The sequence below is a fragment of the Muntiacus reevesi genome, chromosome 1 (assembly GCF_963930625.1).
Source record: "Muntiacus reevesi chromosome 1, mMunRee1.1, whole genome shotgun sequence".
Lineage (NCBI taxonomy): Eukaryota > Metazoa > Chordata > Mammalia > Artiodactyla > Cervidae > Muntiacus > Muntiacus reevesi.
Genome location: NC_089249.1, coordinates 134,137,059 through 134,161,486, shown reverse-complemented (window position 1 = coordinate 134,161,486; position 24,428 = coordinate 134,137,059). Strand labels below are relative to the sequence as shown.

The window sequence follows — 24,428 nt, the reverse complement described above, 5'->3', positions numbered from 1 at the left end:
AGGGAAAGAGATTGGAACTCCCCCAAAAGCTTTATCTCCGGAGAATTTTCATTAGATGACCTGCATGGTAGCTCCCTGAGAAAGTTTATTGTTGCTTGACCTGAGTCAAGTCTCGTATTAGAGAAGAGCAGAATCTGACTGTGTTGGATCTGTTTGTTTTACTTTAACATTTGCTATCTGTTGCTTTTGTTCCTATAATCACTGGAAAGACGCTGTCTATAGCTGTAAACACACATAATGGCCTGCCTCAGGGAACTCTGCCCCTCCTGCCTGAATGTTAAACTAAAGTGCTTTTGTTCAGCACACAAGGAGACATTCTGACCTGTCCACTTGTGAAAGGCTGAAGAAAGGAAGAAATTAACACATCCTTTCCCTGAAACAGGCCAATCCAGGAGATATTTTACAAGATTTATGGCCTTTTTACTTTATTTCCTCACCTTCCTCTCTCTGTTAAACTGACATCCAGACCACCATAAGATGATACTCTAGAGTGCTAGCCCACTATCTTCTCAAATGCCTGGTTTTTTAAATAAAGCTACTATTTCTTGCCTCAACACCTGATCTCCCAAGTATTGGCTTGTTGTGCTGTGAGATGACCAACTTCTGATTCAGTAATAGCCTCCCTCAGTAAGGAGATGCCTATCCTTACCACAGTCAGCAGCACCTGTCTCAGATGCCATAGGCATCGGTTCCAGTAGGGGCAGGCAAAAAGTTGGCTAAAATATTTAAAAAGAAAATATGGGAAATGAGAAGCCCATAGTGGGCTTTGAAAAGCTCTGACATATTTCTGGAGATCTAAAAGGCCATACACACTTGGCAATGTTTTGTGCATCCCCAGGAAAGACCTGAGAATGTTCTCATTGCCTCTCTGGTTGAGCTCGAGATTCTGCATAAGCTGGAATCAAGACTAAAACACCATTGTAAACTACAGGAGTGTTGAAGGAAGATCCTAATATTCAAAAGAGCTCCTCAAGAAAGACTGGAAAACAGCAGGAAATTGGAAAAAATCTAGCTCTAAAATAATACAGAAGACCAAAAGAATAAGAAAAGTCAAGACACATGTGAAGAATGGCTGGCTACCGGATATCAAGAGTTTTTATACAATTATAGAAATTAAAGCAGTTATATAGTAAAGAAAAAAATAGACTTATGTAATGGAGAAAAAAATTGTAAAGTACATATGTGAATGTATAAGGACTTGATATCAATGACATAGATGATATATAAATGAAAAAATTGTAAAGTACACACATGAATGTATAAGGACTTGATATCAATGACATAGATGATATATAAATGACATAGAAAGATAAATTTGTAACATAATACAGCATCTAATTATATAAATGCTATTAAATATATAAAGGATATATAAATGGTAAACATTTATATATTTCAAAACAGTAAGAAAAAGACAGTCTATTTAAAAAAGTAGTGCTGAGTCAGTGGATTTCCTTGGAAAAGTAAATGGTTCCAGTTCAGTTCAGTTCAGACGCTCAGTCGTGTCCGACTCTGCAACCCCATGGATTGCAGCACACTAAGCTTCACTGTCCATCACCAACTCCCTGAGTTTACTCAAACTCATGTCCATTGAGTCAGTGATGCCATCCAACCATCTCATCTTCTGTCGCCCCCTTCTCCTCCTGCCTTCAATCTTTCCCAGCATCAGGGTCTTTTCCAATGAGTTGGTTCTTCACATCAGGTGGCCAAAGTCCTGGAGTTTCAACTTCAGCATCAGTCCTTCCAATGAATATTAAGGACTGATTTCCTTTAGGATGGACTGATTGGATCTCCTTGCAGTCCAAGGAACTCTCAAGAGTCTTATCCAACCCCACAGTTCAAAAGCATCAATTCTTCGGCTCTCAGCTTTCTTTATAGTCCAACTCTCACATCCATACATGACTACTGGGAAAACCATAGCTTTGACTAGATGGACCTTTGTTGGCAAAGTAATGATATGCTATCTAGGTTGGTCATAGCTTTTCTTTCACGGAGCAAGCACCTATTAATTTCATGGCTGCAGTCACCATCTGCAGTGATTTTGGAACCCCCCAAAATACAGTCTGTCACTGTTTCCACTGTTTCTCCATCTACTTGCCATGAAGTGATTGGACCAGATGCCATGATATTAGTTTTCTGAATGTTGAGCTTTAAGCCAATTTTTTCACTCTCCTCTTTTCACTTTCATCAAGAGGCTCTTTAGTTCTTCTTCACTTTCTGCCATAAGGGTCGTATCATCTGCATACCTGAGGTTATTGATATTTCTCCTGGCAATCTTGATTCCAGTTTATGCTACATTCAGCCTAGCGCTTCTCACGATGTACTCTGCATATAAGTTAAATAAGCAGGGTGACAATATACAGCCTTGATGTACTCCTTTTCCTATTTGGAACCAGTCTGTTGTTCCATGTCCAGTTCTAACTTGCTTCCTGACCTGCATACAGATTTCTCAAGAGGCAGGTCAGGTGGTCTGGTATTCCCATTCTTTCAGAATTTTCCAGAGTTTGTTGTGGTTCACACAGTCAAAGGCTTTGGCATAGTCAATAAAGAAGAAGTAGTTTTCTGGAACTCTCTTGCTTTTTTGATGTTCCAGTGGATGTTGGTATTTTGATCTCTGGCTCCTCTGTCTTTTCTAAATCTAGCTTGAACATCTGGAAGTTATGGTTCACATACTATAAATTTAGTCTCAACTTCACCCAAAACATAAAAATGAACCTAAGAGAGACTGAAGACTTCAGTAAAAAAATAAATCTTTATTAGAAGAAAATATGGTTGCAACATGGCAGGCTAGGTATTCTTAAATATGATACAAAATCAATAATTGATAAAGGTGTTGCAATTAAAATTTTAAAATTTGCCTGTCAAAAATAGTTATAAACAAGGAAAAAGAGTGAAGCTGCAGACCTGGCAGTAAATAGTTGCTTTATATATCCAAAAAGTTATTATTATCCAGAATATATAATGAGCTACAAGTCAATTTTTAAAAGAAAATGTTTTCTCTTTAATATTTTTCTTATTTCTCACCCAGAGTTTCTCTTAAGCATCTGAACTAGAGGAAATAATGCTTAGAGTTTCAAATCCAATTCTGTAAAGGTGAGTTAATGTTAGTATCCAATGTTTAGAAACACTGTCATTGGCAGTTTATCCTATTGCTGAAAATATAGAAACTTTGAACTTTTTATTCTGATAAATGTAAGAAAAATGCTTAGTTCCTTCCTGTCAGAAGATTTATGTGGTGCCTAAATATATCTTACATGTGGTGTGATTAACCTAATTTTCTGTATCTTGGTACTGTTATCCTCCTGCCACTGGGTTTAATTACATTGCATTATGACTGGTAATTAAACAAAACAAAATATCATTATATCATTAGTGGTTTTATAAGACTTTGAAACCTTTTCCCTAAGAGCTCTTGTATTTATCACAGCTATCACTGCAGTAATCAGTTCTCCCAGAATTGTTTCTGGTCACTGACTTGTCATGTATACATTTTCCAGTTGCTTGGAATTTGAGCTCAGAAACCACTGATGTGCATTGATTTAGGTGGATTAAAGGCCTTCTGTTCAACCAGCTAGATTACAGCCATTTTGAAGTGGTCTTACTCTTAAATGTGTTCTATTTTAAATGGGAATACTAAAAGTCCTATAGGAACAACCAGCAAGTTCATTCTGTCTGAGTTGCCTGTGGTTATGCAACAGAAAATAAAAACAAACAAAAAAAAGAAGCTACCGTTTTCAGTCTGCTGAGTTGGATCTTCCAATAAGTCTTGACACAGCCAGGAGAGTACATCTTGTAAATCTTTTTATGATGCTATAAACAGTACAGATGGGTGAAAATATCCTGAGTGAAAGGCACTCTGGAACTGTAGCTGGGACCACAATCCAGGATGTATGCAAATGTGAAGAAAGTATGTACCTTTCAGCAAAACCACCTCCTGGTTGAGTGCTAAGTGCTTCAAACTGCTCTTCTGAGGGTAAAAAATAGCATCTGAATACATAAACAGTTTTTTGAAAGATTAACTCAGTCATTCTGGCTTACCTATATAAGTCAGCATCTGTCATTTAAAAAAAAAAAAAAGGGTAATTCAGAGGAGCTTTACAGGAAAAATTTATCTCCTCAACTTTTCTTCTTTCTTATCCTCTCTCTTTCTTGCCTTATATTTACTTTTAAGCTTTTCAGCCACTCCAGCATATAAAATTTGCTACTGACTGAAGTTGTGGTCATGTATTTTCTATGACCTTGATTTATATCCTCAGCATTAACAGCTTGAGGTTTAGGGCTATTTGTCCTCTTAAGTAAACAAACAAAAGAAAGTCTAGCTCAGGACTTTTAAGATTTGTAAATAGCTTACAGTTTCAAAGTAAACCAAGGTCTTTGAAATTTCAACCAGAGTTCATAGTGCAAGTTTATTCAAATATGAGTAGTATCTCAGGTGGCACAAGTGGTAAAGAATCTGCCTGCCAGTGCAAGAGATGCAAGAGACACAAGTTTGATCCCTGGGTCAGAAAGATCCCCTGGAGAAAAAAATGGCAACCCACGTCAGTATTCTTGTCAAGGAAATTCCATGCAAGAGGAGCCTGGTGGGCTACAGTTTATGCGGTTGCAAAGAGTTGGGCATGACTGAGCACACAAAAATGATCTAGTTTAAACCAATTTTGGAGCTTTCATGGTGGCTCAGATGGTGAAGAATCTGTCTGCAATGCAGGAGATGCAAGAGATGTGGATTCGATCCCTAGGCAGGGAAAATCTCCTGGAGAAAGGAATGGTTAGCCACTCCAGTATTCTTGCTTGGAGAATTCCATGGACTGAGGAGCCTGGTGGGCTACCTAGAACTCAGAAAAATATATACAATATTTTTAAGCAAGTAATATTATATATTTTCATATAAAGATATAAAATATGTACAAAAAAATCTCTTTCAGAGCACCACAATTCTCATGATTAAAGAATGGCTGGAAAGAGTCCTGTTCTTACATGAAGAAAGTTTGGTTCTTGTCTGGGTCAGCCATTAATGACCTCTAAGGCCTTGGGTAAGAGTTGACTGCTGGATGACTCTTGGCCGTGACTGTCTGGGTGTTGTTGATTAATTGGCTGCAGCAGTCTCAACTGTGACTTTACAGTTTGTGAGTTTTCACTGTGTGACCAGAACCATGCGTTTGGTGACTAGTAGGTGACTAGTAATCTGGATCCATATTTTCACTGCTTCTCCAAGTGATTGAATTTAATTCTGTGCCAGTGTTCAGTGTCTAAAATCACACTGGTGATGGTGGGCCCTTGGTTGGCTTCTTTCTCAGGGCTGGGTACTTACCTCCCTGTGGTTAATTGAGGATAGAAATCAAAGTAGCTGAACAGGAAGAGGCCCTGGGGACTCTGTTTTGTAACCTGTTTGTACAAATACCTGAGTCTATGCAGAAGAATATATGCCTGGAAACAGTAATGCTCTGATTGAAATAAAAATGACATCATAATCATTACTATTCCAAGCAAAGGCAATGACAAAGTAGCATAAAAAATTCACCTATTAATTACTTGGTATCAACCCACCTAACACCCAAATTATTAGTTGAACCTAATAAGACAAATATAATTTAATGGCAAAGATACTATATTCTGTTTTTCTGGCATATTCTTTGGTATCAACTAATTGTGGATTAAGAACACATTATATGATTTCCCTGAACCCGTTTATATCTTTTGTAAAATTGCTGGGGTTGTCTTACTTGTCCTCAAAAGCTAGCACTAACCATTCAATACATTTCTCATTCTGTGATATTTACCTCATCAGACTCTTAGAAGCAGGTAGCTTTTCATCTCTTTTGATTGACATAGAACCTCTATATAGGATCACCCCATCTTTGCTTAGCCATGCTTTCACAATATACTACTGGGCTTATGGTCTTATATTTTGATTTCTTCTTGATCTCTAGAGGCTTTTATGAAATATTTTCCGCTGAATAATCTACAGTGATACAGTCTGGGTCAGCTTCCTTATTCCCTGTTCATGTTCCCAGTTGCAGTCTTATGGAAAGAGGTTAGAATGAATCATGAATAAGCTGGTGGCTTTATCTGCCACCTGGGAGCCATAACTTTAAAATACAGTCTTTGAGTTTTGAGCACGTAACAGCTATTGCACACATTAAAACACAGTTTTGAGGACATACATTATTTACTGTAATGACTGATTTACACCTTTGTCCTCAAATTGTTCCAGAGAATTATTGCATATTTCTTTAACCCTGTGTGAACTGATAAGTGAATAACTATGTTAGTGACGAGGTTAGAATATATGCAGATTCAGTTTTTCCCTAGGGCATCTTCAATTCAGCCTATGAAATCCTTAAATGTGTTAGTATCCAGAGACAACAAAAAGGCTTACTTAATTGCTAAATGCATTGTTATGAGGCAAGATCAGATGGTAGCATCACATAAAACCTTTGCATGATTAATACTTTAAGTACAGATGATTGAGTATAGCAGTTGTATATAATAAGATTAATATATCTTAAGTTATCCATTATAGAGAGAGCTCATGGGGAAGATCGTCATCTTATTGCTAAAAGTAGAGGGAGGGAAAGGTCAGGTGATAATAGAGTACAGCTGAATTTCATCTCTCTTGAAAAAAATTTTCTATGATTTCTATAAAAATTCTTTTCTTTATTTATAACATGCATTTCTCTTTATCTTATGTCTAATGATTTGCATTCCTCCTAGTAACTCAAGTATAGCTATTCTTCATTTTGAATTTGACTCTATAGAAATTCTCTGAGCGTGTTGTCACCTGTTAAATTTTAAGAGAGTGTTACACTTCCTTAAAGTTGTATTAGGTGATACGTTCTTAATACTTATAGGGCATAAAAGTCTAAGAACGAAGTATAGATTCTTAAGAGGGGCTTAATCAATTGTGTCTCTTCCCTGGGGTGAGGTAGGTCGATCACTTTACTGGAACAGGTACCAATGTTCTGATCAACCAAGCTCAAATGACATGGTTAGCAATAGGGAACTAACAACTGATTATCTCATTGTATTACTCTTTTATTACAAAATGATTTACATTATTCTACTTCTTACTCCTTGGAAGGAAAATTATGACCAACCTAGATAGCATATTAAAAAGCAGAGACATTACTTTGCCAACAAAGTTCCATCTAGTCAAGGCTATGGTTTTTCCAGTGGTCATGTACGGATGTGAGAGTTGGACTATAAAGAAAGCTGAGTGCTGAAGAATTGATGCTTTTGAACTGTGGTGTTGGAGAAGACTCTTGAGAGTCCCTTGGGCTGCAAGGAGATCCAACTAGTCAATCCTAAAGGAGATCAGTCCTCGGTGTCCATTGGAAGGACGGATGTTGAAGCTGAAACTCCAATACTTTGGCCACATGATGCAAAGAGTTGACTCATTTGAAAAACCCTGATACTGGGAAAGATTGAGGGCAGGAGGAGAAGGGACCAACAGAGGATGAGATGGTTGGATGACATCACAGACTCAGTGGACATGGGTTTGGGTGGACTCTGGGAGTTGGTGATGGACAGGGAGCCCTGGAGTGCTGTGGTTCATGGGGGTCGCAAAGAGTTGGACATGACTGAGCGACTGAATTGAACTGAACTGAGTGTTAATTTAAATGTCAACATTCAAACTTAATGACTCAGTGAACACAAATATTCACCATGATTATATCAAAATTTGGGGGCTGTAGTTAATCGTCTCCACATTTTCTTGACCTTCTGCTTATATGACATAAGTCAAATATAGAAAAAAAAATCCTAAGCCAGTATGTTTGGTTTGGTTGTCAGGTTCAGAAAGAAGAGAATAATGATAATGGATTTTCCTTAAGCCTGAGTAAGTCCCAGCCCTCTTGGGGAGCTGCATTATATTTGAACTGACTTTTTCATCCATTCCATTATACATTTCATCCTTCTTACACTCCAGGCTCTCGGAATGTGGTGATAAAAGCATGGCAATTCAGGGCCCAGCTCATCCCTGAGTCAGTTCTATGGTTTGATTAGTCTGAAATGCTTGGGTGCCTTCATCCAAAAATACTTACACTGTGCCCTAACTATGCACATGGAAACATTGGGATAGATCAAATGTTGGGCTGCATCAGTGATTTAAATAAAGATTTTAGCTTTTGTAGGTTATGCATTCTAGTAGGGGAAGGCAGAGAATAAACAATAAACATAATAAAAATTAGATTTTACAGAGTGCTACTGCAGCTGTTCAGTTGCTGAGTTGTGTCTGACTCCTTGTGACCCCATGGATTGTGGAACGCCAGGCTCTGTGGGGTTCTCCAGGCAAGAATACTGTGATAAATGTACTTAAAAAATGAAAGGAGCCTGGTTGGGAGAATTGGTAATAGAGTCAGGAGGGGGCAGTGAGGAATAATTTAGAGGTTGTGGTTTTAAATGAGGTGATGAAGATAAGCCACAGTGAGAAGATGTTTGAGCACAGTTGAAGAAGATTAAAAAAGTCAGCCCATACACATAGCTGAGAGAAAAGACATTCAGGGAGGGAGGACAGCTGAATTCATTGCCCTCAATCAGGAGAATGTATACTATGTTTGAACAATAAGGATGGTTAGAGTGGATGGAGTGATAGACCCCAACGTGAATATGTGAATGTCTTCTTCTAACACTCGACAAAATCCTGTGGATGGAAGGATTGGTTGCAATTATCTTACAACATAATGAAAAAGGAACCAATAACTCCTGAGTACAGACCTTATGCTTTTTAATTTCAACTTTGCATAAATCTGGGCTTCCCTTGTGGCTCAGCTGGCAAAGAAGCCACATACAATGCGGGAAACCTGGGTTTGATCCCTGGATTGGGAAGATCCCTTGGAGAAGGAAGCAGCTACCCACTCCAGTATTCTGGCCTGCAGAATTCCATGCAGAATTCCAAGAACTGTATATAGTCCATGGGGTCACAAAGAGTTGGACACGACTGAGTGACTTTCACTTCACTTCACTTCACTTTCATAAATCTATTGAGGTCATTATTATAATCACCATTTTACAAATTAGGGTGATAACACATAGGCAGGTTATAAGACCAAGGCTACAAAGCTATTAAGTAATGGGGCTGAGATTTGATCCTTTCAAATCCTGAAATCTCTCAGCTACACCATCCAACCTCACTAGTATTCATGGCTTTCAAGTTCAGTTTTTAAACAAAGCAGCCAAAAATATCTAAGGGTTACTAAAACCCAGGTCCAGGGCTAGCACATAGTGTCATATTGGCTAATGGGATCGGAAATGATGGTGACTCCCACTTTTTGTCACTCATTTGCTTATTTCCTTATTTCCTTGCCTTGTTTACAGGAAGAGAAACTGTTGAAGGTGACCTCAGTATTGCTCATAGACATCAAGAGTTGCAGTCACTGTAAAACAACCGCCAAAGAGATCTATATGACCAGTCTCTTTGCCGCAGTTAAGGTCCCCTTTGGGTCACATTCCTGAGCAGTCATCTGATAACACCAGCTTCCTCTTCCCAGCATGGAGCTACTGGGAGCAGTCAGCTGGGCTAAAATTGTCAAGGTCATAAGCAACCCTGTCTCCAGGTAGAAGACATGAGTCATTTGGGGAGGAAAGCATGCCCATTTTGACACCTCAAGATGACCACAGATCAAGGCCCCCTTTGAAACTCCTGGGCATCTAAAAAGCACTGTTTATAAACCTCTGGCTCCTCATGAGCCATGATTAGATTTAATAGGAAGACTTACCCTACAGGGAAAAACAATAAAACCTACTGGTGTTGTTCCAGAGAAGTACCTGAGCTTAATAAGATCTTGCACATAATTCTGATGAAGATTTCATGTCCCAAATGATCAGAATAGCTAAATCAACAGGATGTTTGTTGAAGTTCTGCTGTAACACATCCTATTGGTGTGTGACCGCTTTTATTAATGACAGCAGCAATGATAATACAATAATAGTCGCAAATATTTATGGAATGCTCACTTTGGGCCAGACACTATTCTAAGCACTTTGTTAGAACAAATGCATTGAATTATGGTAGAGAATTCTGAAAAATATATGTTGTTGTCTTCATTTTATAGATGAGAAAACTACAGTGCTGAGACATTTTTGTCCCAGGTCATGTGGCTTTTAAGCCCTAAAATTTATCAGTATTGGTCCAAGTTGGTACTCAGACATTGGAGGAGCTAAATAAATATTGATTTCGGTTTCTTTTCTGTTTGTGGACCTATTGAGCAGTCTTGGCTGGATTGGGAGGAAACGTAGATTATCTTATTTTCTACTCAATGACTTCTCTCTCCCAGAACCTTCCAGAACATGGGCCCACCTGCCTACTGGCAGGCACTGGTGTTTGTTCTTGGCACTGCTGTCTGTCCTAGCGTCTACTGCAAAGTCACAGGCTATACTCCTTCGGGAATGTTGGAGGAGGCACTGCTATTTCTCAGTAAGAGTCTGTAGGGTTTTCACAAGGATAACTGATGTGTGTGAAGTGTCACAACTAGAAAAACTGCCACTTATTATAGTTCTAAGAAGTATGGTCAGACAACAATGACAGTTGTTAGGAATTTTAGTCATCTCGTTAGTATAGGATCGTTTGTTTTTTTAAGAGATAAATTATTAGAATATTTGAGGATAAAAACACAAGTTCTAAATTTTGTTAATTTAAGGAAGAAAGAATTCAAAACTTGAGTCATAAGTAAATTATTGCCTAGTATATACAAGGACTTAATACAAATATTTATGAACTGGCTGGTTAAATAAATGATATTAAGCTCATGGTGCTAAACTAATAGCAGATAAAAGTAGACCAAATTTACTTGGAAATAAAAGCTTTTGGAAAAAGTTATGAAGTATGAAGCTTGCCTGCCCCTTCTTATACTGACCGTTCATGAGAATGGTTTCAATTGTATATCAGGGATTGAGAATTTAGGGTAAAATTTACAACCTGAAGCTAGTATAAATACTACCTTTATCATTAAAATGAACAAAAAACTTTGGGACAGATGAAGCACAAAGCTGAACAGAATGAAAAAAATAATAATAATGAATTTTAATAATAGTGATTATTATATTAATAAGTTAATATTGTTATTAAATAATAATGATTTTTTCAAATAGAATTATTAGCTTTTTGCATTGTGCATTGAGAAAAACCCTAATCTAGGGCTTCACTTTTTGAACTGAATAAGAATTTAAATTTCCAAAGCGAATTCCCACATGGTGCAAGTATAAGTTAATGAAAACAAGAGAGTTTTTAAGCCTTCCTCCAACATATTTCTATTAAAATAACTAGGAGGCCTGGAATTCTGAAAAATGTTTGTCATTTTTCAAATAAAATCACTCACATTTTTGACACTCTTAAACATCACACGCTAGTATTTTTTCTGTCTAAATCTGAGTCATTCAGAATTCAAACATTGCTTTTAGACTATAGCTCTGCTTTAGATTAAAAAATCATATTGGATTCAAACTTGGACTGGATGCATTATCTCAAGTCGGTTGTTTCTTCCACAAATATTATTGTAATCCACCCTCCTGACTGTTCCATGCATTTGCCTATAAAAAGAAAATTGTTCTAGATTATGAAATACAGTAACAGTTGAATGTTATCATCATCTTTGGTCTTATATTCTCAAATGTTAAAATATTACTTCTTTAAGAACTTCAGTAAGAATAAAACAAAATTGGAGGCTTTATTCATGAAATGAAAAAGATGTCTATGTTTAAAAATAAAATGAAAAATAATGAAAAGTTTAAATTGTGATCCAAATTATTAACTAAGCATTTACACATGCCTTTATTTCTCTAGTTTATATTAAGAGAAGAGCCAAACAAAAAGAAAAGTGAAAGAAAACAAAGAAAGTCTTTGATCTGTATATTTTAACTAGATGTCAGTATTTAAAACAGCCTTGCTCAGACTTACAAGCTTATGGAATCTTCTAGAGGAATTTATGCATTATCAGTATTGTGTATGGAGACAATGTGATAATATGATCTGGTATATCTTAGAAACTTATTTTTTTCCAGACTCATTATGACATCAACCCATTTCAATATTGACATTGTCACCTCAACTGTTTAATTTTGCAATAATATGAAATTCTCATATCATTACATGGTCTGTGTATATAAAATAATTAGAATTTCATTTTTTTATTTTCTTTTTTTTTCCATTTATTTTTATTAGTTGGAGGCTAATTACTTTACAATATTGTAGTGGTTTTTGTCGTACGTTGACACGAATCAGCCATAGAGTTACACGTATTCCCCATCCCGATCCCCCCTCCCACCTGCCTCTCTACCCGACTCCTCCGGGTCTTCCCAGTGCACCAGGCCCGAGCACTTGTCTCATGCACCCAGCCTGGGCTGGTGATCTGTTTCACCCTAGATAATATACACGTTTTGATGCTGTTCTCTCAAAACATCCCACCCTCGACTTCTCCCACAGAGTCCAAAATTCTGTTCTGTACATAGAATTTCTTTTTCATATCATCCCTATCATAATTTATCACACACCTAACATTTTTGTTTACTGCATTTACCAGACTTGCAAGATTCTGATAAAGACATGGAATAGGAAAGGTCCAGAAAGAGGAAAAGCATAAGAGACATGCAGGAAAAAGGAAAAACACTATTTGTCACTAATAAAGAATATGATCTTGACAATTAGGTTGTCATAAAGGCAGAATACTTCTGCTCTTACATCTGTTTGCATGAGAGTCAGTGCTTCAGAAAGAAAGGATGTTCCATTAAGAAATTTAAGTGATGGTCCTGGAAGTGACAGGAGTTTAGAGATGGAGATCTGGGAAAATGAAAAAGTTATTATGCTCTCTGCTTTCAAAGATGTTTCCATGGGCAGAGTCTGAGCTGTAGGGAGAGAAGGGGTTTTTGAGATAAAGACAAAGATAGCAGCACAGGTAGAGTTACAAAGAGAGAGAGGATACACAGAAGACTTTAGAATAATCTGCTGTATTCAATAAAAACACTAAAAAAGCATCATTATCCAGAACATATTTTAAAAACTCTCACAAGCCATTAAGAAACTGACACATAACTCAGGCAAAACTGTCAATTTTATTGCCAGACATCATGGAAGAAAACTAAAGTATCAATAAGATTTGGAAAGATTCTCAACCTCACATCTTGATCAGGAAAATGTAAAATAAATTAGCCATAAGATATCATTTCATACCTACAAGGATGTGAAAAATTAAAATATCACAAACATCAGTATGGACACACATGAGGGACATCTTCATAAATGCGAGCATAGAAAATGCATGTGCTCATTAATCCAGCACTTTCACCCTTAGGTATCTATCTTAGAGAAACTCACACATATGTGCACAAGTAAACATGTATACAGATGATTTTTTTTCAGTGAAATGAAATAATTTTCCCTTGGCAGGGGACTGACAAATTATGTTTTCTTCAAACTATAGTATACACTACAGCAGTTAAAATAACAATTTAGAGCTTCATGTTTCAATATGGATAAATATCAAGAAATACAACTTTGAGAAAAGAAAGCCAAGTAGCAAATCATACATATAATATGAAAACAGATATGTAGATATTTTAAACTCACAGAAAAATATACATATTTAATGGATGCATATACGTGTAGTAAAAGTACAAAGCATGCATAGTACTAGGACACAGCAACCTCTGGATGGGGTTACCTTTGGAAATGGGTATAGCAGAGAAAATGGAATGGGTTGGGATGTGTGGTGTTATTGTAGTATTTTCTTTCTTTAACAAAAAGAAAGTTGAAGAACTTCCAATAATGTGATCTTGACAGCAAGATTGGTTTTTAACCTCCCAAAAATTCCTCCTGAAAAATAAATGAATCAATTAGGATAGAAAATGAGAAACCTGTTGACAGTATCAAAATAAAACTAGAAGGTAAGACATTTCCATAAACTTCAGAGTATGAATACAAATGATAAATCACCTACAGCAGTAGAACAATAACACGATCAAAGTTCAGTGGCAGGAATAGTGAGAAATGAATGGGGACAGCTTGATACCCCACAAATTCCAGGTTGAAATGATTTGTCAATAAATATCCACTTCTGAGGAAAGAGAACCCTGTGTATTTTGGGTAGAAACCTGGAAGCAGATCTGAGAATGAGCAGTGAAATGGAAAAACCCCAGGGTTTGCAATTTGCAAATGAATCTAAACAATGGCATGCAAGCATTACAAAATCAAAGTTCTGAGCTCATTTCAATTTGTAATTAAATGACCATATAATTAAGTCACCAGTTGTTGTTCAGTTGCTTTCCTGTCTGACTCTTTGCGACCCCATGCACTGCAGCATGGCCCCAAATGTCCTTCACCATCTCCCAGAGTCTGCTCAAACTCATGTTCATTCAACCAGTGATGCCATCCAACCATTTCATCCTTTATCGTCCCTTTTTTCTCCTGCCTTCAGTCTTTCCCAGCATCAGAGTCTTTTCCAATGAGTCAGTTTTTCCCATCAGGTGGCCAGACTATTGGAGCTTCAGCTTCAGTATCAGTCCTTCCAAGGAATATTCAGGATTGATTTTCTTTAGGATTGACTGGTTTGATCTCCTTGCAGTCCAAGGGACTCTCAAGAGTCTTCTCCAGCATCACAGTTCGACGGCATGAACTCTTGGGTGTTCAGCCTTTTAGATTGTCCAGTTTTCACATTCTGGATTTCTCTCTTTACTTCTTTACTTTGTCATTTAACTTATAAATGGAAGTTAACTGGTGACAGACTTTATTTTCTTGGGCTCCAAAATCACTGCAGATGGTGACTACAGCCATGAAATTAAAAGACATTTGCTCCTTGGAAGAAAAGCTATAACCAACCTAGACAGCATATTAAAAAGCAGAAACATTACTTTGCTGACAAAGGTCCATATAATCAAAGCTATGGTTTTTCCAGTAGTCATGTATGGAAGTGAGAGTTGAACCATAAAGAAGGCTGAGCACCAAAGAATTGATGTTTTTGAACTATGGGGTTGGAAAAGACTCTCAGGAGTCCGTTGGACTGCAAGGATATCCAACCAGTCAAATCTAAAGGAAACCAACCCTGAATATTCATTGGAAGGACTGATGCTGGAGCTGAAGCTCCAGTACTTTGGTCACCTGATGCAAAGAGCTGACTCATTAAAAAAGATCTTGATGGTGGGAAAGATTGAAGGCAGGAGGAGAAGGGTTTGACAGAGGACAAGATGGTTGGATGACATCACTGACTTTATGGACATGAGTTTGAGCAAGCTCTGGGAGATGGTGAAGGACAGGGAAGCCTGGCGTGCTGCAGTCCATGGGGTCACAAAGAGTTGGACATGACTGAGTGACTGCACAACTGGAAAAAACATAGCTTTGACTATATGGACTTTTGTAGACAAAGTAATGTCTCTGCTTTTTAATATGCTACCTAGGTTTGTCATTGCTTTTCTCCCAAGCACCAAGCATCTTTTAATTTCATGGCTGCAGTCACTGTCCACAGTGATTTTGGAGCCCAAGAAAATAAAGTCTGTTACCAGTTAATTTTCATTTATAAGTTAAATGACAGAGCCAGGAAGTAAAGAGAGAAATCCAGAACGTGAGACATTTTATAGGACAAAGAATGCAGTTTGTACAAGGCATGTCTGGAGGGGGAAAAGAGAGGTGAGACACTTCTCTGAGTGTAAAGGAACTTACAGACATAATCAAGTTAAAGTGGGAACCTTGTTTGCATCTTGATTTAAACAAACTGAGGCAAGAGATAGATGGGACCCAGGCTAAACAGTCTATCCCTGTGGACATAAGCTCCATAATAGCAGAAACTCCGTAAAAGCAGGATGAAAAAAGGCTGGGTCCTGCTTAGATGAGAGATGAAAGTCCACATATTCCTCATTTTCAGTTAAGGAGATTTCCCTGACTACATATGCACAGAAAGTTTCCTTGGAGGTCAAAAGAGAGGGGAGTGTCACCTAATAGTAAGTGATGCGGCTACCCATCAGCCTCTTAGATAGAATCCATCTTGGTTAAGACATGCACACGCACACATGGGAGGACCCTGAAATATACCAAATATGAACTCAGAACCAGGCAAAGCAAGATAATCGGTCAGAGGAAACTTGGAAGAAATGCCCCAGAAAAGTAATTCAAACTACCAAGAGGGTGCAACTCTCTCTGAACCCGCCTGTGTGTCTATCCACATTTACTGTACTCATTTTTTCTCCCAATAAACACTTGCTTCGTTACTTTCTGTCTCTATATGGAAATTAATTTCTACACAGCTGACAGGCCAGCGTCTTGCCCCTGGCCACCGCCCCTGGTGATCTAGAGGTTAGGATTCAGCACTCATCCCTGCCGCTGCCCAACCTTGGTCTCTGGCAGGCATCGAAATTCTGCTTCAATTCACTGCAGGCTGAGACCAGCTGAGGTGAAAACCAGTAAACACATTTTGGAGGCAATTTGTACATTTGACTCTGGATATGTATGAGATGATACTAAAGAAATAGTGTCAATTTTATTATGAATGAGAATAATATTGTGATTTTGTTAGAAAGTGCCCATAAATTTTAGAACCATACTGAGTCATGTAGGGGTAAAATTATGCTGTGTGATATTTGCTGTAAAATGCACCAAGAAGAAAAAAGAAAAGCTGTTTATAAAATGGGTCAAGTTGGTGGCTCAGACAGTAAAGAATTTGCCTGCAATGCAGAAGACCCTGATTTGATCCTTGGGTCAGGAAGATCCCCTGCAGAAGGGAATGGCTACCCACTCCGGTATTCTTGCCTAGTGAATCCAATAGACAGGGTCATAAAGAGTTGGACACGACTAATGACTAACACTTTGACTTTCATACAAAGCCACAGTCATCAAAACAGTGTGATACTGGCATAAAAACAGGCATATTAAATTAATGGGCTAGAATAGAGAACCCAGAAACATACCCTTGCACATATGGTCAAATAATCTTCAACAAAAGTGACAAGATGACACAATGAGAGAAAGAACAGTTTTTTCAAAAAATGATGTTGAGAAAACTGAATATCTACCTGCAAAAGAATTAGTTCAGACCTTTACCTTACAGTATTTACCAAAAACTAACTCAATATGGATTACAGTTCTAACTGTAAGACCTGAAACCATAAAATTACTAGAAGAAAACACAGGGGAAAAGCTTCATGACATTGGATTTGGCAATGATTTCTTGGTAGGACACCAAGAACACAGGAACAAAGTTAGACAAATGAAACTATATCAAATTTAAAAACATCTGTACATCAAAGAAATAGCCAACAGAGTGAAAGGTAACCTTCAAGTGGGAGAAAATATTTGCAAGTCATATATGTGACAAGGAGTTATATCCAGTATGTATAAAGAACTCTAACAATGATGACAACAGCAACAAAATTAAAAAATGGGCAAAAGACTTGAATGGACATTGTTTCAAAAAAAGACATACAGATGGCTCACAAGTACATGAAAAAATACTTCCACATGACTAATCATTAGAAAAATGAAAACTTCAATAAAATATTACCTCCTCAATTAAGATGGCCACTATAGCAAAAAATAACAAATGTTGGAGATCCTGGAAGCTTTGTACACTGTTAATGGGAATGTAAAATGATGCAGCCACTTTGGAAAACAGTATGGAGGATCCTCAAAAAAATAAAAACATAATTACCATATGATCCAACAGTTCCACTTCTGCGCGTATATTCACAAGAATTGAAAACTCAATTTCAAAAAGAATTTGCACACTACACTCATGTTCACTGAAGCAATACTTATAACAGTTAAGAAACGGAAGTAACCCAGATGTCCATCAGTCAATGAATATATAATGAAACTGTGATAATACATTGAAATGTTATTCATGAAGGAAATTCTGTCATGTGTTACAACATGGATGAACCTTCAGGACATCATGCTAAATGAAATTAGCCAGATATAAAAAAACAAATACTGTATAGTTCCACCTACATGTAGCATTTATAATAGACAAACTCATAGAAACAGAAAGCTGAATTGTGGTTTCCAGGGGTTGGGGGAAGGAAAAAATGAACTGTTCAAAGAGCATAGAGTTTCAGTTTTACCAGATAAAAAACTTCTAGAGATTCATTGTATAACAGTAGGAATATGGCTAACACTACAAAATTGTGCACTTAAGAATGGTTGTGATGGTAAATTTTATGCTATGTTTTTACCACAATTTTAAAAAATAAATAAAAAACAGATTCAATGAAAATGACAAAATTTTGGTAATTGTTTTATGACTGATATCTCTTGTGGCCCAACTGAGGCATGTGTGCTCAACTGTGTCTGACTCTTTGCGACCCCATGGACTCTATCTAGGTAGCCCGCCTGGCTCCTCTGTCCACGGAGTTTTCCAGGCAACAATACTGGAGTGGGTTGCCATTTTCTTCTCCAGGGCATCTTCCAGACCCAGGGATTGAACTGGTGTCTCTTGCATCTCTTTCCTTGACAGGTAGGTTCTTTACCAGCTGAGCCACCAGGGAAACCAGATATCTCTTGTACTAGTCTCTAATCTTATATATATATATTTATATATATAATTTTTAGTAATTATTTTAGAAAAAATTGAAAAGCTATAGAAAATGTTAACACATTTTACTCAGCACAAGGAGTAATTCGGTGTTTTTGTATGTCTGGAATATTTCATAATTGAAAAAAGTAATAGATATAGAAAATTGGCAACATTAGACCTTAAGTTCATCCAGTTTGAATCTATGGATCTCAATTTCAAATTAGTATAAGAAAGAGAATCCTATACTAGTTAAATCAATTGTGCCAGTAGAGAAGATCACATAGTTCGAAAAGGACTTCATGGGGAAGATAGGGTCAAATCCAGGGGAGTGATCTGTACTTTGTAGAAACTCTGAAAATATATCCTATATATATGGATGGATTTTCCCTGTAGATAAGAAAATTAGACACAGTTAAGGCATAAGGCCTGGACGTATTTGTCTGTCACAGTTAGATGCCACTGTCTTTTTGTGCCAGTAATAGATCCTGAGACTCCTGTGCTAGTTCTTTTTCACTTTGCTGAAAAAGAAAAAAGGTGCTTTCAGAATTTCAAGGTATTTGCTGCTATACTCTGATAGCTGAGAGTAATGTTTGAGTTTTCCTTTTCTTCCTTCTGGGAATGCTAAAAAGGTGTCAGCTATAGTCATGACCCAGTCAAAATGATCCATGAGCTTTTTTAAAATCTTTTTTTTTTTAATTTATTTTTAATTGAAGGATAGTTGCTTTAAAGTGTGTTGGTTTCTGCCATACAACAACGTGAATCAGCCATAAGTGTACATATATTCCCTCCCTCCCACCCCTCCCCCATCCCACTCCTCTTTGTTGTTGAGCTCCCTGTGTTTTACACTAGCTATCTGTTTTGCATATGATAATATATAGTTTTCAATGCTACTCTCTCAGTTTGTCTCACCCTCTCCTTCCCTCACTGTGTCCACAAGCCTGGACCCATGAGCTTTTACACAGGTTAATTATTGAAGACATAAAAGAGAAGACATTGATAATAACATTAGCATCAAAACAAGATTGCATTCTCCAAATCAAACAGGCCATAAATAACTATAAAAAAAAGACAAGAAAACTTCAATTAGTTACTCAGGAAATCTGCTCTAATTTTACACCTACCCTAGTGTGTGTGTTTTATGTTTTTTCACAGAAGATGTTTCTGAATATGGCCTATTAAAGAAATGTTTGAAGCTATTATTTGTTGTTTATTTTGAAATGAAGATTTACAAAAGTTGCAAAATCAGGAAATTTACATTAATACAATGTTGTGTATAGGTCTGTTATTTTACTATATGTGTAGTTTCCTGTAGCCACAACTACAGTCAAGATATAGAATTCTTCCATAAGCACAAAGATTTACTGATATTGAAATCAAACTTATACTTGACTCTGTATAAGTCCTTTTATTTTATTTTTTAATTCCTTCCTCTACAGGCATTGAGAGTCACATAATAGAATTTGTATTTTTTGTTTCAACTGTTTAAACAAAATTTAGAATGCTTAAGAGGAGAAGGCAGCTCTTTTGTGTTTACAGACAGTTGTCTCTTCTTATGTTCTACAATTTCTTCTTCATAATTTCCTTTCTTATTCAAAGACTTCTTTTAATCATTATTTTAGCTTATGTTCTGCTGTTGACAAGTTCTCTCAGGGTTTCATTCATCTGAATATGTCTTTTTCCTCAACATTCATTAAGAAGAATATACAGGATTTACTTGTGGAAGCCAGATACAGCATTTGGGGTTGATGTTTCTTTTCTTTCGTTGTCTGAAAATGTAACATTTCTTTCTCACTTCCATGAGGATGAGATATCCATTATCATTCAAAGTGGTCTTTGACTTGGTAGGTAAAGTGTCATTTCTCTCTTGTTGCTTTCAAGTTGTTTTCTCTGTTTTTCATTTTCTAGAGTTGTCCTCTCCATTCCACTTCTGAGACATCCACTGAGCTTTTTACTTCAATTATTTTTTGTTTTTAAATTTCTACTTGGCTCTTCTTTATATTTTCCATTTCTGAGCTGATGCTTTCCATTTTTTCATTTGTTTCAAGTGTATTTATAGTTGCTCATTGAGACATTTTCATAATGGCTCCTTCAAAATCCTTGTGACATAATTTCAACATCTGGGTCATATTAGTGCTGGCATTTGCTGAATGTCTTTACTCACTCAAATCGAGATTTTTCTGGTTCTGAGGATAACGTGTGATTTTTTAATTCTGTCCTGGACATTTTGGGTGTTATGTTGTGAGACTCTAGGCCACATCTAAATCTCTTGTATTTGCCTTCCCTGATACTGTGCCATTGAGGGGGATACTTCCTCACTACTGCCAGAGGGGATAAAGGTCCAGGTCCCCATATACCTCAGGGCTGCCTCATTACTGCTGAATGGAGGTGAGATTTCAGGGTCCCCGCTCAGTCTCCATGACAGTTTCCTCATTGGGTATGGAAGGGGTGTCACTGCTTCCCACTTGACTTTCACTTGTTTTGACCTCCACTGACACTACAGGAAGGAAGCTATCTTAGCGCTGGCTGGTAGTGAAAGTTTTCCACTCAACCTTCTCCAATATCACTTCATTGCTGCCAGATGGGAATCCCTCGGTGGCCTCCACTGACGCTGTAGGGAGAGGCTTCTGACTGGAGTGAGGATGAGAGTTCCACTTCTCTACCGGGCTTCCACTACCACACTGATAGTGCCTTATTACATCCTGGCAAGGGTGGAAGCCCAGGCTCCCATCTCAGCTTTTGCTGATAGTAATGGAACTCTGACGGGGACAACAGAAGACAAGATGGTTGGATGGCATCATCAACTCAATAGACATGAGTTCAAGCAAACTCTAGGAGATAGTGAGGGACAAGAAAGCCTGGCGTGCTGCAATCCATGGGGTCGCAAAGAGTCAGACATGACTTTAGTTACTGGATAATGGAGCTAGAGCTTCATTTTGTTCCATGATGTATTTCTGTGTTAGGGTAGTTATTGTCTAAAAAAGTTTTTCTTTCTTCATGCTGTCCCTTTCTTTGTCCTTTGCTAGAGAGAGTGGGCTTTCTTTTTCTTTTTAAACCAATTCCTACTGACTCTTCTGGGTTATGGCTTCTCTAGCAATACCCAATGAGGATATACAAGTCAAAAAGAAAACTCAGGGAATTTGCTAAATGGTCTTTTGAGGGTTTCAAGATCATAGCTGGTCTTTCCTTTTCTCACTACCTTCACAATGTTATGATATTTGTTTTATATATAATGTCTAGGACTTTTACTTTCACTTAGTAGAAGAAATTATATCTACTTCATTTAGTCTGTAACCAGACAGTGAGATTTTAGAACTTTATAAAGTCTAACTTAGTTCAGACAATTTTTAATTTGATTAAACAACTTTTGTTAATTTTTAAAAATAATTTAGCTGTAGTAAAAATGAGTTACACCTCATCCCAATTCTTAACAGCTAGTATAATAAATTTAGCACAGAGTAGGTAAGATCAGTAACCTGGGAAGTCATCTTTCAAAGAAGGACATGATTTTCTTTGGAAACCAATAACAATAGGACTTGAGTGTGGCTCGGATAATGTATTAACATAGCTAAAGAAAAAAATATGTGACCTGACTATTAATGTGAAACCTTAAAAGAGGAAGTCCTCCAAACCCACAAGTAATACTTTTCACTTCAACAACACAAAGTGAGAAAATGCCCTATGCAGGGAAGTGGATTTTCCAATACTTTATCCTAAGACAGTCTGTCTTCAAACAGAAAAATATAAGCATTGACCTGGCCTAATTTGACTGACTCCTTCCTTTTGTTCTGGTTCCACAAAAAGAGGTGACTGTACCTATCTGTTGGGCTTCATGTTAACTTCTTATAGAAAGAGAGTAAGCCGCACAGAAGATTCAGCTTTCTGATACCTGCAGCAACTCTTCCTTTAAGTTGGCCTTGTCACCAGTTTCTCATGAGTTTGATCTGTGTGAGTCAGCTCCTCATTTCCACACCTTCAGAGTGGAGGAGCAGATAATGGAAAGAGGGACCCAGAGCAACTTGCTGCCTTCCTGGGAGAGCCAGATGGCTTCCCTAAGCAATATCTCTAACCTCCTCAAATTATTCCAATTGTTATTTACATGCTTCAAAAACAAGTACTTAGAAACTATACTTTTTAACATGACCATATTAATGCCTACTAGGCATTTAGCTACAGTGATCTAAGCACTGTAAAGAAAAAAATATTCTTAAGGATTCATATCCCAAAGAGTAAATGTTTTCTGAAGGTAATCTGACAATCTGATACCAGCCATTCTTCCATTCAAGAAATATTTATAGACTGTCTTGTACTGTCTAGGTTCTTAAGATAGGTCAGGAAAGGCAGCAAACTCCTGTCCTGTGAAACTTACATTCCAGAAAGTGGAGACAAGACAGAAATAAGACATGTAAGTCATACAGATGTTCATAACACATGCCATGGGAAAAAAACGTAATTCAGAGTGAAGGGGATCAAGAATGTGGGAGTGGAAGGGAAGGGTGTAATGGAGAGTAGGATGGTACAATTGAGGAGATGAGATCCTACACAAACTTAAAGGAGATAAATATCTGCATGTAACAAGGACATCTGACAACAAAGAATTGAAAAAGGGAGCGAGAGATGGAGAAGATGCAATCAGAGAGGTAAAGAGAACACACATAAGAATGTAGAGACTTTATAAGAATGTTGGGCCTTATACTGACTGACACAAGAAGCCAAAGAGGATATTCATTAATGTAACCTTTTTCTTTGATGTAACTTCAAATTGACAGCAACAAGAAGAGTTAAGGAAATAACTTTTACTTATATTAATTGGTTGTTTATATTTACTCCCATTGACGCCTATCATTCTCTCTCTCTCTCCCCTTCTCTTTTTCTCTCTGTTTCTGTCTTTCCCTTTAAATAGATGATTTTTTCCCCCTAAATCATTTGACAGTAAATTGAAGAAACTGATAACTATATACTCCTGAATAGTTCAGTGAGTATATTCTCAAAAAAGGGGCATTCTCTTATATAACCATGGTACAGTTAATAAAATTAGGAAAATTGATATTGATAAGCACTGTTACTAACTCTGCTATCCATATTTGAATTTTGTCAATTTTCTGGGTAATATCCTTTATAATTAAACTTTCCCCTCTGATACAGCCCTGGAATCATTTTTTCTTTAAGAACTCTAAGTTCTTTTTAACACAGAATGTAAATAGTAATCAGGCTCTAGGTATTAGGTGTGCTCATGCTAATGCTGTGTGATGACTTACAGACAATCTCAGTGAACACATCTTATATATGTGCATGTGCACATATACACATAATGCCTATATATGTTATCATTTGTAGACTTATCTAGCGAGAACAGTAGATATTAAAGTCCATGAGTTTATAGTAATACTTTCCACTTCAATCCAATATTAATGTCCCTTCTTTCCATATTTGTAACTCCCCCTTAAGACACTGCTCCATTACTTCTATTTACTCATCTATGTAAGCAGGGTTTAGCATTGCTAATCCATTCCATTTCAAAAAGCAAATCTGTTAACTAGAGTTCAATATTTGTCTACAGTTTTATAAAGGTAAATTACATGCAAATAAATACATAACAATTTTGTACAATTTGATGATTTTTTGACAAACGCATATACTTATTTAACCTGTAACTCCTCTAATTCTGCTAACCTGTCACGGGAAAGAAGTCAAGGTTATATGCAAGGAGATGATAATAAAGGTTGTTCAGAAAATTTTAGTGAGGCAAGGAGGGAAGTAAGAACCTTGGTTGTGGGGAAAGATATTATAAAGGATATAGAATCAGTGAATTTGAGACTCATATAAGGTTTAAGGAAAGGCTTCCTCTGGTGGCTCAGCATAAAGAATACTTCAGTGCAGGAGCCACAGGAGATTCAGGTTTGATCCCTGGGTCAGGAAGATCCCCTGGAAGAGGACATGGCAACC

The 24,428-nt window shown here is 37.1% G+C and overlaps 1 protein-coding gene across 4 annotated transcripts in view; it reads right to left on the bottom strand.

Moving 5' to 3' along the window:
• Positions 1-24,428, bottom strand: part of PTGER3 (prostaglandin E receptor 3) — a 239,154-nt gene that overhangs the window by 5,621 nt on the left and 209,105 nt on the right. The window contains exon 2 of one of the 4 annotated variants that reach the window (XM_065911026.1): positions 13,047-13,801. The exons of 1 other annotated variant lie outside the window; for it this stretch is intronic. In XM_065911026.1, coding sequence (XP_065767098.1) covers positions 13,781-13,801 — 21 coding nt within the window. In that variant the 3' untranslated portion in view covers positions 13,047-13,780. Of the gene's footprint in view, positions 1-13,046; positions 13,802-24,428 lie in introns of those variants that run through there. 2 more of the 4 variants (XM_065910976.1, XM_065910985.1) reach the window with 2 other exon arrangements.